This window comes from Myotis brandtii, unplaced genomic scaffold, assembly GCF_000412655.1.
Source record: "Myotis brandtii unplaced genomic scaffold, ASM41265v1 scaffold469, whole genome shotgun sequence".
In the NCBI taxonomy this organism is placed as follows: Eukaryota; Metazoa; Chordata; class Mammalia; order Chiroptera; family Vespertilionidae; genus Myotis; species Myotis brandtii.
In genome coordinates, this window is record NW_005367911.1 from 278,832 (window position 1) to 293,470 (window position 14,639).

The 14,639-nt window shown below is 43.3% G+C and overlaps 1 protein-coding gene across 2 annotated transcripts in view; it reads right to left on the reverse strand.

Annotated features, from left to right (window-relative positions):
* The window catches only part of DHX8 (DEAH (Asp-Glu-Ala-His) box polypeptide 8), a 28,417-nt gene continuing 13,778 nt past the window's right edge, over positions 1-14,639 (reverse strand). The window contains exons 15-23 of one of the 2 annotated variants that reach the window (XM_005875667.2): positions 14,413-14,623; positions 13,887-14,068; positions 11,216-11,356; positions 7,745-7,900; positions 3,429-3,566; positions 2,620-2,748; positions 2,261-2,457; positions 1,424-1,603; positions 1-699 (exon numbers count right to left, since the gene is read on the reverse strand). In XM_005875667.2, coding sequence (XP_005875729.1) covers positions 480-699; positions 1,424-1,603; positions 2,261-2,457; positions 2,620-2,748; positions 3,429-3,566; positions 7,745-7,900; positions 11,216-11,356; positions 13,887-14,068; positions 14,413-14,623 — 1,554 coding nt within the window. In that variant the 3' untranslated portion in view covers positions 1-479. Of the gene's footprint in view, positions 700-1,423; positions 1,604-2,260; positions 2,458-2,619; positions 2,749-3,428; positions 3,570-3,845; positions 4,040-4,201; positions 4,331-5,010; positions 5,149-7,744; positions 7,901-11,215; positions 11,357-13,886; positions 14,069-14,412; positions 14,624-14,639 lie in introns of those variants that run through there. The other variant, XR_001363933.1, reaches the window with a different exon arrangement.

Consider the following 14,639-nt stretch of genomic DNA (forward strand, 5'->3'; position numbering starts at 1 on the left):
TTTTTGTTTCCTTAAGAAAATAAATATTATCAGGTCAAGGGAAAGTACAAGGGCTGGACAGGAGCAGGAAGTGGGGCCAACACTTTCAATGAGCTTCATGGCTCCCTCCTCCATGCAGTACCAGCGAGGACATCAGGGTCCCCATCGTGTCCATCTGTCTGCATGTCCAGGTGTCCGATGCTCACAACCCATTTCCCATCCCAGGGCTGCACGAGTTACCCCTTTCTTGGAGATGATCCAGTGTCCCCCGTGTTGGCTGTGAGCCCCAGGTGGCCCCAGTGACTTGGGGTAGTGCAGGCTGGACATTCTGGTCAAACCAGGCGTAAATCCTTGTTTCTATTTTACCACAAGGGAAGAAATGCAAATCAAGTTTGGAAAATGTCCAGTTAAGATCGTATCCTCATGGTCAGCTTTTCAACAAAAAGAGTGAGTCCAAGCCCTGGGCCATTGCCGCAGGAGAGACAAACAAGTCTTGCCTGTCAGCGCCGCCGGAAAGCCCGGGATATTCTCCAGGCGTTGGGCTCCTCGTAGCGGTTGTACAAGGGTTCCAGGCGCTGCTGCTTCTTCTGCTTGCTTAACTTCGTCGGGTCGGAGACCTTGAAGAAGGCAGGAGCGAACTCCACAAGCCACCGGGGGTCGATGGTGGTGACCTCACGCATGTACTCCTTTGTGGTCAGCACCAGCTCATGGTACACCACCCTGAGAGGGGATAAAGACAGGATCGAATCTCCAGTCACCCTGGTCCCCGATGGGCCGCAGCTGAGCTTGCATTTTAGCCTCTCACCTCTCCTGCCTGACCCCTCGGGAGACTGTAGTCTCTCTTTATTACAACCACACTCCAATACCGAGGAGGCTGCACACCTCTAAGCACAAGAAAGCTGTCAGAATCATGTGTTCTAGACCTGGCTCTGGCTCCATCTATTCATTGACAGAGTCGATCACACCATTTCTCTGGACCTGTTTCCTGCTCTGTGAAATGGGATGGTGGTTTTCAGGCTGTCTCCACAGAACTCTAGGGCCCTGAAGAGGAGCCTCAGGAGCTGCCACAAGGAGATGGGGGAAAGCCAAGCAGGCAAGGCTCCCTATCTCCAACCCTCCTATCATGGCGGCACAATGGTCTTAAATCTGTTTTATATTAGGATAGGTTAAGATTACAATTTTTTTTAAATGCTACTTGAAAAATTTTTTTTAACCACCTCACTAAATGATCTCAAAGATCCTTCCTACCTCTCATTCCCATTATTTTATTTCTCTCAAAGGAGTCTGACTGTGCCTAATTCACACTTCTGCTGCCCTAGAAATATAGGCAGTGTTAGAATAGGAAGTGCTGGGGCAGGGGGCAAAGGCACAAACACGAAGTGCCAACAGATTTGCAAGTTCTCTCTGCCCAGAACAGCTCCCAGACCCGGGCCTGCCCACCTACCATTCCGGCTGTCTGTTGAAGAGAGCACTGGAAGGGTGGATGTAGACCACTTGCTGGTCGATCAGTGTCCGGTAACCCTCCTGTGGGTCTTTCTTGGCAGCATTTCGGAAGAATCCACTGCAGATGGCCTTCTGCACTCGGACTGTGGACTTACCGCAGGAAACCACATCCAGCTTGTGTCTATCAGGAAGATAAATCAAGAGAGGACAAAGATGAAGACAACTCTGTTTTCAGAGATTCTACCTTCCAAGATGACGGTGCCCAACACCCCCATCTAGGGTCTCCAGAGTAGGCACCAGGACCCTTCTTCTAGCCCTAAGAGTACTAAAGGGGCAGCTCTGCCAAGTGGGCAAGATGGACACAATAAGTGCCAGAGATTTAATTTAACTTGACTAATAAAGTTTCAGATGCTTGTAAATAAAGAGATTTTTTTTCAACAATAAATTATCTTCCTCTCAGAAACTTTTTATTGATGAGAGAGAGAGAGAGAGAAACATCAATGTGAAAGAGAAATATGGATCGGCTGCCTCCTACACATGCCCCAACTGGAGATCGAGCCCACACCTGGGTATGTGCCTTTATTGAAAATCAAACCCACAACCCTTCGGTGCACGGGATGACGCTCCAACCAACCGAGCCACACTGGCCAGGGCTCTCACGAACATTCTGAAGTGATTCTCAGCTGCCCCCTTTCGTGGAGCGGAGTATAACAAAAATGGAAAAGCTGGAGAAAGAGTTATGCGAAGAATCTGTAGCTCCACAGTACATACAGAGATGAACAGACACGACATTCAAGGAAGTTCAACTCAAAGATGGGGAAAAGACACCAGATGTTACCTGTCCATTATGCCTAACATCTGCTTGCGAATGTCCTGGGCCCGGCGCAGAGAACGAGCTTGGATAAAGTTCTCATAGCACCATGGGTTGGAAAACTTGTTGTTCTTCCAAGAATTGTACACGGCCAACAGGGTGAGGTGGTCTCCTTCGGTTTGGTGGAATTTGGCCTTCTTCTGATCGGCGAGGGCTTGTTTGTCCTGCCAAACAGCGGGAAAGAAGATTACTTTCCGCCCAGCAGCTACTAAATGAACACCCCGCAGTCCCAAGAAGCCCTACATGGCCCTGGTAAGCGGCCACATTAAGCACTGGAGTGGCAATGGCTGATTTCACTCATATGAACGTGGGTCCGAACTCCCTACCTTGGGCCTGTAAAAAACGTTCTGCACAGACAGCATGGACACAATGGTCAGCATTTCCTCACTGCAGCCCAGATGCACAGACATGATCAGCATTTTGCACAGCATTGGTTCCAGTGGGAATTCTGCCATCTAGAGGGAGAAGAAGAAACTACAATTGCTTCCCTGTGGAAGCTCCATCTGGACTTGCCAACTGGTGAACAGACCATAGGAGGTTTACCCAAGCATGATGATGTGGGTGGGATGCCTGTCTCTATCAGAAGACATTGCTGTTTTTATTTCCCAAAGAAATTCCAATGAAATACATGTGATCAAGAACATAACTACTGTTATGGTAGGTGGAAATTTTGCAGACATTTGTTAAAATTAAGGCTAGACTCAATAATATATCCCAAGGTAAAATTGACTATGGATAAAATTTTTTTTTTTGTAAAGAAACAATTTTAAGCCCTGGCTAGTGTGGCTCAGTTAGCTGGAGCATTGTCCCATGCACCAAAGGGTGGCAGGCTCGTTTCCTGGTTAGGGCACATAACCAGGTTGCGGTTTCAATCCCGGTCGGGGCATGTGCGGGGAGTGGGGAGGGCAGCCGATCGATTTTTCTCTCTCGCATCAATGACTCCCTCTTTCGCCCCCTTCCTCCCTCTAAAAATCAATAAAACATAAAATAGTGGGAAATGCAGTTAAAAAACAGGCATCTAGAATTGTGCTCAAAACTTATCCAGAGCCTCAGAGCTTGATTTTGCACAAAACAAAGAGTAAAGACTGGCCAGGGGATCTTTCCAAAAGCACCAGAAATTAAGTGTGTCCCCTACCCTGCGGCCCAGGCGAGTAAGCAGGCCCTCATCATCCAGGGCCCCCAGTGTGTACAGTTGCTCCATGGCTGTGATCAAGGTTTCCATTGGTGGAGCATCCATGAAGTCAAAGGACAGAAGGTCATTGATGCCCATGGCCTGGCAGGAGCGAACCCCACAAGCCACTGGGGGTCGATGGTGGTGACTTCACGCATGTACTCCTTTGTGGTCAGCACCAGCTCATGGTACACCACCCATTCCGGCTGTCTGTTGAAGAGAGCACTGGAAGGGTGGATGTAGACCACTTGATGGTCAATCAGTGTCCGGTAACCCTCCTGGGGGTCTTTCTTGGCAGCATTTTGGAAGAATCCACTGCAGATGGCCTTCTGCACTCGGACTGTGGACTTACCGCAGGAAACCACATCCAGCTTGTGTCTGTCCATTATACCTAACATCTGCTTGCAAATGTCCTGGGCCCGGTGCAGAGAACGAGCTTGGATAAAGTTCTCATAGCACCATGGGTTGGAAAACTTGTTGTTCTTCCAAGAATTGTACACGGCCAACAGGGTGAGGTGGTCTCCTTCGGTTTGGTGGAATTTGGCCTTCTTCTGATCGGCGAGGGCTTGTTTGTCCTGCCAAACAGCGGGAAAGAAGATTACTTTCCGCCCAGCAGCTACTAAATGAACACCCCGCAGTCCCAAGAAGCCCTACATGGCCCTGGTAAGCGGCCACATTAAGCACTGGAGTGGCAATGGCTGATTTCACTCATATGAACGTGGGTCCGAACTCCCTACCTTGGGCCTGTAAAAAACGTTCTGCACAGACAGCATGGACACAATGGTCAGCATTTCCTCACTGCAGCCCAGATGCACAGACATGATCAGCATTTTGCACAGCATTGGTTCCAGTGGGAATTCTGCCATCTAGAGGGAGAAGAAGAAACTACAATTGCTTCCCTGTGGAAGCTCCATCTGGACTTGCCAACTGGTGAACAGACCATAGGAGGTTTACCCAAGCATGATGATGTGGGTGGGATGCCTGTCTCTATCAGAAGACATTGCTGTTTTTATTTCCCAAAGAAATTCCAATGAAATACATGTGATCAAGAACATAACTACTGTTATGGTAGGTGGAAATTTTGCAGACATTTGTTAAAATTAAGGCTAGACTCAATAATATATCCCAAGGTAAAATTGACTATGGATAAAATTTTTTTTTTTGTAAAGAAACAATTTTAAGCCCTGGCTAGTGTGGCTCAGTTAGCTGGAGCATTGTCCCATGCACCAAAGGGTGGCAGGCTCGTTTCCTGGTTAGGGCACATAACCAGGTTGCGGTTTCAATCCCGGTCGGGGCATGTGCGGGGAGTGGGGAGGGCAGCCGATCGATTTTTCTCTCTCGCATCAATGACTCCCTCTTTCGCCCCCTTCCTCCCTCTAAAAATCAATAAAACATAAAATAGTGGGAAATGCAGTTAAAAAACAGGCATCTAGAATTGTGCTCAAAACTTATCCAGAGCCTCAGAGCTTGATTTTGCACAAAACAAAGAGTAAAGACTGGCCAGGGGATCTTTCCAAAAGCACCAGAAATTAAGTGTGTCCCCTACCCTGCGGCCCAGGCGAGTAAGCAGGCCCTCATCATCCAGGGCCCCCAGTGTGTACAGTTGCTCCATGGCTGTGATCAAGGTTTCCATTGGTGGGGCATTCATGAAGTCAAAGGACAGAAGGTCATTGATGCCCATGGCCTAGAAGAGAAGGGAAGAAAGTGTGTGATGGGAGGGTCAGCCTCTCCAGTGAAAAAAGACTACTTATTGGCTTTCTTTCCTGTTTCTTCAACAGCAATTAGGAAGCCATCAGCAAGATTAGCAGCATTCTCCAGGGCTGGGCCACACAAAACTCAAGACTAGTAGAAAGCATATACTTTCTCAGAAACTTTAAAAACACTCCTCAAAATGACAATACATACAACTCAACAACAAAAAGACAACAATTAAAAAACGGGCAAAGGACCTGAATAGACATTTCTTCAAAGAAGATATATAAAATGGCCAAGAAGCACATGAAAACATATTCAACCACCCAGCCAGCATGGCTCAGTGGTTGAGCATCAACCTATGAACCAGATCACGGTTTGATTCCTAGTTGGGGCACATGCCTAGGTTGTGGACTGAATCCCCAGTGTGGGGCATGCAGGAGGCAGCCGATCAATGATTCTCTCTCATCATTGATGCTTCTATCTCTTTCTCCCTCTCCCTTCCTCTCTGAAATCAATAAAAATATGTTTAAAAAAGAAAAGATACTCAACATAACTAGTGATTAGGGAAATGCAAATGAAAACCAAAATGAAATACCACTTCATACCACTAGGAGGATGGCTATTAAAAACACACACACACACACACACACACACACACACACACACACAAAAACAGAAAGTAAGTATTGGCAAGGATATGGAGAAATCGGAATCCCCATACATTGCTGGTGGGAATGGAAAACAATTTGGTGATTCCTCCATAAGTAAAACATAGAATCTCCATATCATCCAGTACTTCCACTTCCAGATATATACCTAAAAGAATTGCAAGCAGGGTCTCAAACAGATACTTGTACACTAATGTTCAGTGGCATTATTCACAATAGCCAAAAGGTAAACCCCCCCAAATATCCATCAATAGATGAATGGATCAACAAAACATGATATATACACACAATGGAATATTATTCACCCTTAAAAAGGAATGAAATTTTAAAACATGCTACAACATGATGAATTCTGAAAACATTATGCTAATAAAATAAGCCAAATACAAAAGGACAAACATTGTTTGATTCCACTTACATGAGATAAATTCATAAAGAATAGAAAGTAGAATAATGATTACCAGGAGCTGGGGGGGGGGGGGGGGTAGTTGTTTAATAGGTACAGAGTTTCTGTTTGGGATGATAAAAAAGTTCTGGAAATGGATAGTGGTGATAGCTGCACAACACTGTCCATGTAATTAATGCCACTGAACTGTACATTTTTAAAAGGTAACAATGGTAATGTGTTGTGTATTTCACCATAATTTAAAAAAAATAAGACAATACGCCACATTGTCCTGTCTCTTGCATACATAATTTCCACTGTGAATCTAGGAAGTGTCATGTATCATATTCAGTGGCAGAGATATGAAGATGACTAAGATACTACCCCTACTCTCAAAGAGTTCATAATGGTGAGTTACATTGACACAACAAGGCTCCATGCCTGGCACAGAGCAGGCCATCAATACATTTGTTATCCTAATTTGATGAATAAAAGAAACAAACGAATGATGCATTAACCAAATGTGTACATAGGGTGATGTGGTAAGACCTAAGCTTTCTGTGTTTTTCCTATAAACTGATTGTGACCATAAACACAGCAGGTGTTCAATAAATGTTTATTGTATGAACAATGACTATAAGAAATTATGTTAGCAATCAGTAAGCAATGTGCCAACCGCCTTGACCTGGCATTATCTCATTTATCTCCACAACAGATACTATTAATAGCACCCCCTTTCGAGAGGAGAATACAGACTAGAGGGCCTCGCAGGTAAATTTGTTAAGAACACACAGCCTGGAGCAGAAGTTTGAGCCACACATGCCTCTCTGTTCTCACTCCAGAGACTGGAGCAAGTTTTTCTCTGAAGCTCTGTTTTAGCCTCTCTCACAGGGAATGAATAATAAATTACAACAGAGCAGTCTGCACCAGCAAAGTGCCAGGCCTCCAGGGTAGCATCTGTGTTGGGGGTTGGGGGTGTGCCATCATCTGGAAAATTACTCTTGTGGCTCCCCCTGCCAAAGGAGAATGAAGGTCCTCACTGGGGCCTGAGGGAGGAAGAGCAATGATGCAGAATGAAAACCAAGCCCCCAGAGAGCCAGTCTGAAACCTCCACTGATAGCTTCCTCTGCAAAGTTTTTGGACTGGGAGTTTTGCTTCCGTTCTAAAAGAACAGAATTGAATCGAAAAGCTAAAGGGATGAAGGAAGTATGTTTGTCCATAGTTTGACACTGATTAGATTTTTCTAATATCCTTTTAGAAAATGCTCCTAACTAAAATCTTTTACAAGCAAACATTCTGCTGGTTAGCATGGTAAGGGGAAAAAAAATGTGTGTTCACCGCAAATGTGCCAACTTAGCCCTAGACCCACAGTGGAAAGGCTGTTATCACAGCCATTTGCATTTCACTCCAAGGGAATGGTTCTATGAGGGTACTAAAGTATTTAACAAGGTTCATAAGACTGAGATTAATTTACTAAGGCCACAGCATTGGACTGTTCCACCAACCCATTCTAGCAAGACAGTGATTTCTACCTTGAGCGAGAGCACTGTGCTTGCTAAGTTGGTTCTCTGGATTTCTGGCACATTGGTGGTCAGCATTTCATCTCGGCAGGCTCGTTCTGTGTACAGCCTGTAACACTTCCCTGGGCCTGTTCTTCCAGCTCTGCCAGCTCGTTGCTTTGCCTGAGCCTGGAGGAGTGAGCATATAAAAGTAACATATCTGTTAAACATCATCTAACAGCCTTACCCAGGAAATCTGTTAAAAGAGGGGTACTTAACTACTGGCAAAAATCCGAAATGGGGTTTATTTCACTTCCTTTAGGACCATTTCCAAGACTACCAATGTTATTATCATCCCCTCTCCGACACTCAATATTTCAGGAAAGTTTGTTCAAGTGAGGCAAACATAGACAAAGTGAATGGAAGAAATATTATAAAATCACAGAAATATACCTTCAAAATAGTGTGGCACAACATAAAAGACAAAGCATAAAACAAGATGACAGTTAATGCCAAAAATGTAAGTGAACTAAAACAGTTAATATACCAACGATGACTACAGCCATTTTAAAAATCCTCAATGCCAGAAGTAAATGTTCACGCACATAGGCGAAAGAGCAAGTTACAAAACAATGTAATACTGATTTTGTAAAAAAAAATCTTTATGATCTAGTATAAACTACCAGAAGGAAAAAGCTGGGGAGAAATACCCTGAAGTGTTAACTGTGGCTAACTGACAGTAGGCTTGCAGATGGGTCCTATTTTCTTTACTTTATCAATATCCAATATTGAACACATATTACATTAATAACCAGAATTAAATACTTAAAAATATACAAAACATACTTACTGGACTATTAGAATTACAATCATGAAAGAAACAAACATGAAAAAAGGTGTGTACAAGGAAAACATCAAAATTTTGACAGTAGTGATAGAATTATGGGTAATTTAAAATTTTTTATATTTCTCAGAAATAATGTAATTATTACTTCTGTACTTAGGGGAGAGGAGTGCTAATTTTTGAATTTAAAAAATATAGATATGGCCTGGCCAGTGTGGCTCAATTGATTGAGCATCAACCCATGAACCAAGAGGTCTCTGGTTTAATTATCGGTCAGGGCACAGGCCCAGGTTGTGGGCTTGATCCCTGATGGGGGGCATGCAGAAGGTAGATGATCAATTTTTCTCTCTCATCAATGTTTCTATCTCTCTATCCATCTCCCTTCCTTGCTCTCTAAAGTCAATAAAAACATATTGAAAAATATGTGTATATATAAATATGTAGTTTAGCCACAGGTTGCTAGGAAACATTGAATAGCAATCTGAAGGGGCCCATTTTTTGACAAAACAACCTGTCTTACAAATGGTAACAGGATTTACAAATTCCTGTGCCAGCTCCAAACAAAGGATGTAGTATGAAAGGTCACTAACCACACCAAGGCAGTCAAGCAACCACACAAGGTAGCAGAGCATTCTAAGATGTCTCTCCAAATCAGAGAGGGCAAGTGTAACTAATTTCTCCATCTCTGTGAGTTGCCTGCACTACCCTGAGAAGTGGTACAGAGCACATGCACAGACTGCCCAGGCTCCACCAGCAATGTGACCTTAACCCAGAGGTTCTCAACCTGTGGGTCGCGACCCCCTTGGCGGTCGAACGACCCTTTCACAGGGGTCGCTTAAGACCATCCTGCATATCAGATATTTACATTACAATTCATAACAGTAGCAAAATTACAGTTATGAAGTAGCAACAAAAATAATTTTAGGGTTGGGGGTCACAACATGAGGAACTGTTTTAAAGGGCCAGAAGGTTGAGAACCACTGCCTTAACCCCTCTGTGTCTCAGTCTCATCTGAGAAATGAGGATAATAGAGCTATAGGGGGGAAAAAGAGGAACAACTGTAATAATCTGAACAGTAAAGATTTAATAAATTAAAAAATAAATAAATGACATTTTCAAGAATATTTAAAAAAAAGAAAGAAATGAGGATAACAACATCTACCTCAAAGTATTGACACAAGAATGTAATCAGTTCATGTAAGTGAAAGTACCTATGACAGTGCCTGGTAAGGCACTTAGTAAGTACCCTGCAAGGGTACTATTACTTGCATTAGCTACTATTACTTGCGTTTCAAAATGAGAATAGCCTGATGGCCCTAGCTGGTTTGGCTCAGTAGATAAGAGCGTCGGTCTGCAGACAGAAGGGTCCCGGTTTTGATTCCGGTCAAGGGTACATGCCTGGGTTGCGGGCTCGATTCCCAATAGGGGGTGTGCAAGAGGCAGCCAATCAATGATTCTCCCTCATCACTGATGTTTCTATCTCTCTCTACCTCTCCCTTCCTCTATGAAATCAACAAAAAAATATATATTTTTTTAAAAAGTGTAAAGAAAAAAAATGTACTTCACCCATTAGCACAGTAACCAGCAGCACCACTGAAAAATAACCTCAACTAACATTTCAACTACATACTTTCAAGTCTCAGGCAGGTTCACATACACTGTGCACAAGTGCACACCATCTATTTTTAAACAAAAATTGGATTATACTATTCCTACTATTTTATAGCTCACTTCTTTCAAATAATATATCAGAGTTATATGTTTATGTCATTAAATATAGATACCATCACCATGTTAATGCCATATAACATTCTATGGCATGGATATAACATATTTTATTAAACTACTTCCCTTTGGAGGGAATATTTCCAGTTTCTTTTAATATAAACAGCCATTCAGTGAAAATCCTTTTGCATTACCTTCAGATATGTATTCAACCATTCCTAACTTTCAGATATATTGGAACTGTTAGGTTAAAGAAATGGTTTTTTAAAAATTTTGGCTAAATTGTGGCCAAACTGCCCTCTAAAAGGATAATCAGGTTATTCATTTTAAATATAATTTAGGCAGGAAATTATTCCATAATTACCAAAAACCACATGATCATCTCATGAATTGTTACTATCTCAGATATCGCTGGCTAAGTACAGTACTTTAAAAATAGGCTCTGCCATGGCTGGTTTGGATCAGTGGATAGAGCATTGGCCTTCGGACTGAAGGATCCCAGGTTCGATTCCGGTCAAGGGCATATGCCAGGGTTGCGGGCTCAATCCCCAGTAGGGGTCGTGCAGGAGGCAGGCAATCAATGGTTTTCTCTCATCATTGATGTTTCTCTCTCTCTCTCCCTCTCCCTTCCTCTCTGAAATCAATAACAAAATATTTAAAAAATAAAATAAAAATAGGCTCTTACTACCCATATTAGGTAATCTATGGTGCTAGGATTCAAATTTATTTTAAGTTCAAATTTTATGGGGCTTTTTAATGTTGAAACACTATCTAAAGATTAAAAACAAACAACACAAAATCTTTCTTATCTCACGAAAGCAACCAGGACCTTAAAAGTTCATCTTTGAATAAAGTTCAAAATACAAAACCATAAAAAATGTCAGAAATGGATTGACCAGGATTTTCAGGAAAGCTGTTGGTAGAAGCTGCCATACCTGAGAAATAGGAGTCACCACGAGCTGGTCGATCCCTGTCTTGGAATTGTAAACTTTCTGCTTCACAAAGCCAGGGTCCACCACATAGTAGATGCCATCAATAGTCAGCGATGTCTCTGCAATGTTGGTGGCAATCACAACCTGCAGATGAAGGGGACACAACTGGACTGAGCTAAGCAGGTTCATCCTGAGCTGTACACTTTAAAGAGGTAGGAAACAGGACTTCTGAGCTCCAACATCTTCCCACAGGAGGGTGCGGTAATCTCCCTCCCTACAGGATTAGAGAGCACAATCTCAGTTTGGCTTCAAAAGGGGAGGTGCCTTCTTTTTAAGGGTTAGCTTGGGATTGGAAGGGGGGTGGGTACCTGAGAGGAAAAGTGGAATAGGAAAAAGCAAAGGCCACTCAAAGCCAATTTCATTTGATGCAAATGGCTACATATCTCATTTTCTAGATCCAATGTTGATTACTACAATTTTAATTTTCTAGCACCCTGGGAAAGCACAGGCTTCCTGGCATCACATGTGCCAGGGCAAAATGAGATTTTTCTTCCCCCACGGGGACATCTGGACTACAAAATGGGCTGTTTGTGTACGTGGAACAAGAGGGAGTTTTTTCTTCCTAATCATAAAATGAACCATGAGGCAGCAGAGGAATTTCACAGTTTGCGTGTATGCAGCAGTATACGTGATCTAGAAGATTATTGGTCTCAGCTTGGCACTGCCACTGCTCTTCCACCCAGAGGTTCAGCTAATAAAACACAATTGCTTGGAAAAATCATTGCTAGGAGGCACCAGAACATCTCAGATCATGCCAGCACCTTACCGGCCCTGAGAGGCTTCTACCTGCCACAGAGCTGCAGAAGCCCTCTCAAAAAAAAAAGTCTAATCATCAGAAACAGAACAGAGAAGAAATCGCAATCTTTCCCCCCAAACCTGCTCCTCTTCCATGTTTCCCTCCTCAGCACCATCTTCCATCCAGCTGCCCAAGCCAGAAACCTGGGAGTCATTCCTGACTTCTCCCCTGCCCTTCTCCCCTACACTTCAGGCACCCACTATGTCTTGTCCAGTCTAACTCCTTAATGTTTTTCAAATCCATCTGTTTTCCATTCCTAAGGAAATGAAACATATGTCCATACAAAAACTTGTAAACAAATGTTCATAGCAGCATTACTCATAATAGCTAAAATGTGGCAACAACCCAAATCCATCAACTGATGAATGGATAAACAAAATGTGGTACATTCATATTTTGGATATAGAATAATATTCTACAACTAGAGGCCCAATGCACGAATTCGTGCACCAGTGGGGTCCCTTGGCCTACCCTGCAGGATCAAACCAAAACCGGCTCTCCAACATCCCCTGAGGGATCCCGGATTGCGAGAGGGCGCAGGCCAGCCCGAGGGACCCCACTGTTGCACAATTGGGGCCAGGGAGGGACGCAGGAGGTTGCCAGCTGGGGAGAGACCGCAGGAGGGCTCCAAGGTGTGTCCGTCTGGCTCAGCGCTCAGTCACAATTGGCCGGATCCCAGCAACAAGCTAACCTACCAGTCGGAGCATCTGCCCCCTGGTGGTCAGTGCACATCATGCAAGTGGTTGAGCAGCCTTAGCATATCATTAGCATATTACACTTTGATTGTCTGAATGGATGACCGGACACTTAGCATATTAGGCTTTTATTATATAGGATTTTTGGCAATAAAAAGAAATGAAGTACTCACACATACTAGAACATGGATGAACTTTGAAAACATGCTACATCAAAGAAGCTAGTTACCAAAGACCACATATTATATGATCCCACTTATATGAAACATTCAGAATAAATTCATAGAGACAAAAAATTGATTAGTGGTTTCCAGAGGCTGGGTAGAGGGATGAATAGAGGGTGACTGCTAAAGGATATAAGTGTGTTTTGGAGGGGGTGGGGTGGGTTGGGAGGTGATAAAATTGTTCTAAAATTGTAGTGATTAATGGTTAATGACTAATTGCCATCAATAATGGTAATTAATGATTGCACAATTCTGTGAATATACTAAAAACCACTGAATTGTATACTTTAAAGAAGTAACTTGTATGGTATGAAAATTATATCTCAATAAAGCTGTTATTTTTAAAAATCCATCTCTCTCCTTTTCCATCGCCTCATGCACATGCACACATGCACCGTCAGTTCCAACTACTGGAACTACTCAACTCCCTGAAATGGCCACACTCTCTCGCCTCTAGGCTGTCACAGGCTATGCTGTCTACTCAGAACACCTGTCCTCCTGCTCTTCTTGCTTAGATGAACAACCACGTGTTCCTCAAGACTAGCTTGGATCCTTACTTCCTGTAAGAATACATGGTTGGGTGCTCCCCTTCTGGGTATCCAGAGCACCAGTAGCACTTTCACACTATATGTTAAAGGCATGTCTGCTGGTGGATGCCCCACAGTAGAAAGAGGCCAGTCTTCAAACTGCCACCCTGGTTCTACCCCAAAGCCTGAAAGATGCTCAAAAAATATTTGTCCAATGAAAAAAAGAAAAGAAGCAGGGATCACATACAAAACCCACATTCCTTAGCAAACTGACTGGACCAGTCTCTAAAACATAATAAACAAGACTTACATATACCTAAGCAATCCCCATTAGGGCAAGCACAAGGGAGCTTCATTTCTGCCCAGGGTTACCTTTCTGCTGCCGGGTGGAGCTGGGTCAAAGATTCGGGTCTGCATCTCACTGGGAAGAGCAGAGTACACTGGGAGGATAATCAACTCTGGAACATCAGGTCCCAGGGATTTCATTCTTTCATACAGGATCTCACAGGCAGTGTCGATCTCCTCCTGACCAGTCAGAAAGACCAGGATGTCACCTAAGAAGAGAACAGGGCATTAATTTATTTTGTGTGTGTGTCTTCTATCCAAAGCCCATAGTGACATTAACAGAGCTCCAAATGACAGAAAACACACTCAAATTCCAACCTCTAATAAAAAGGTTTTTATCCATTTGTTTATTCTGCTTACTTATTTATAATTCGTGTCTATGTTTAAATAGGTGCATTTAAACCTGCACATCAATCTTATTTCTATTTTTACCACCGCCATTTCAAACATGTAAGCCTAACACAATATTTAAAAGGCATTTTTAGAAAGCTGAATGAAAAAGATAACCACACTGACTTTTGGCCTAAGAGGAAAAAATCCTCTTTCCCCCTACCTGGTGGTTCTGTTAAATGGATCTGCATGACGGTGATCAAGCTGGCATCCAGATAATCTGTCTCAGGTTCCTTTGTGTACAATATTTCCACTGGATATGTTCGACCAGGGATGGTGAAGATGGGAGCTTCATAGAAGTACTGAGAAAACTTCACTGCATCCAAGGTAGCTGAGGTGACAATCAGCTTCATGTCCTGCCGTTTCTGAACTGTCTAAAGGGAAATGTGA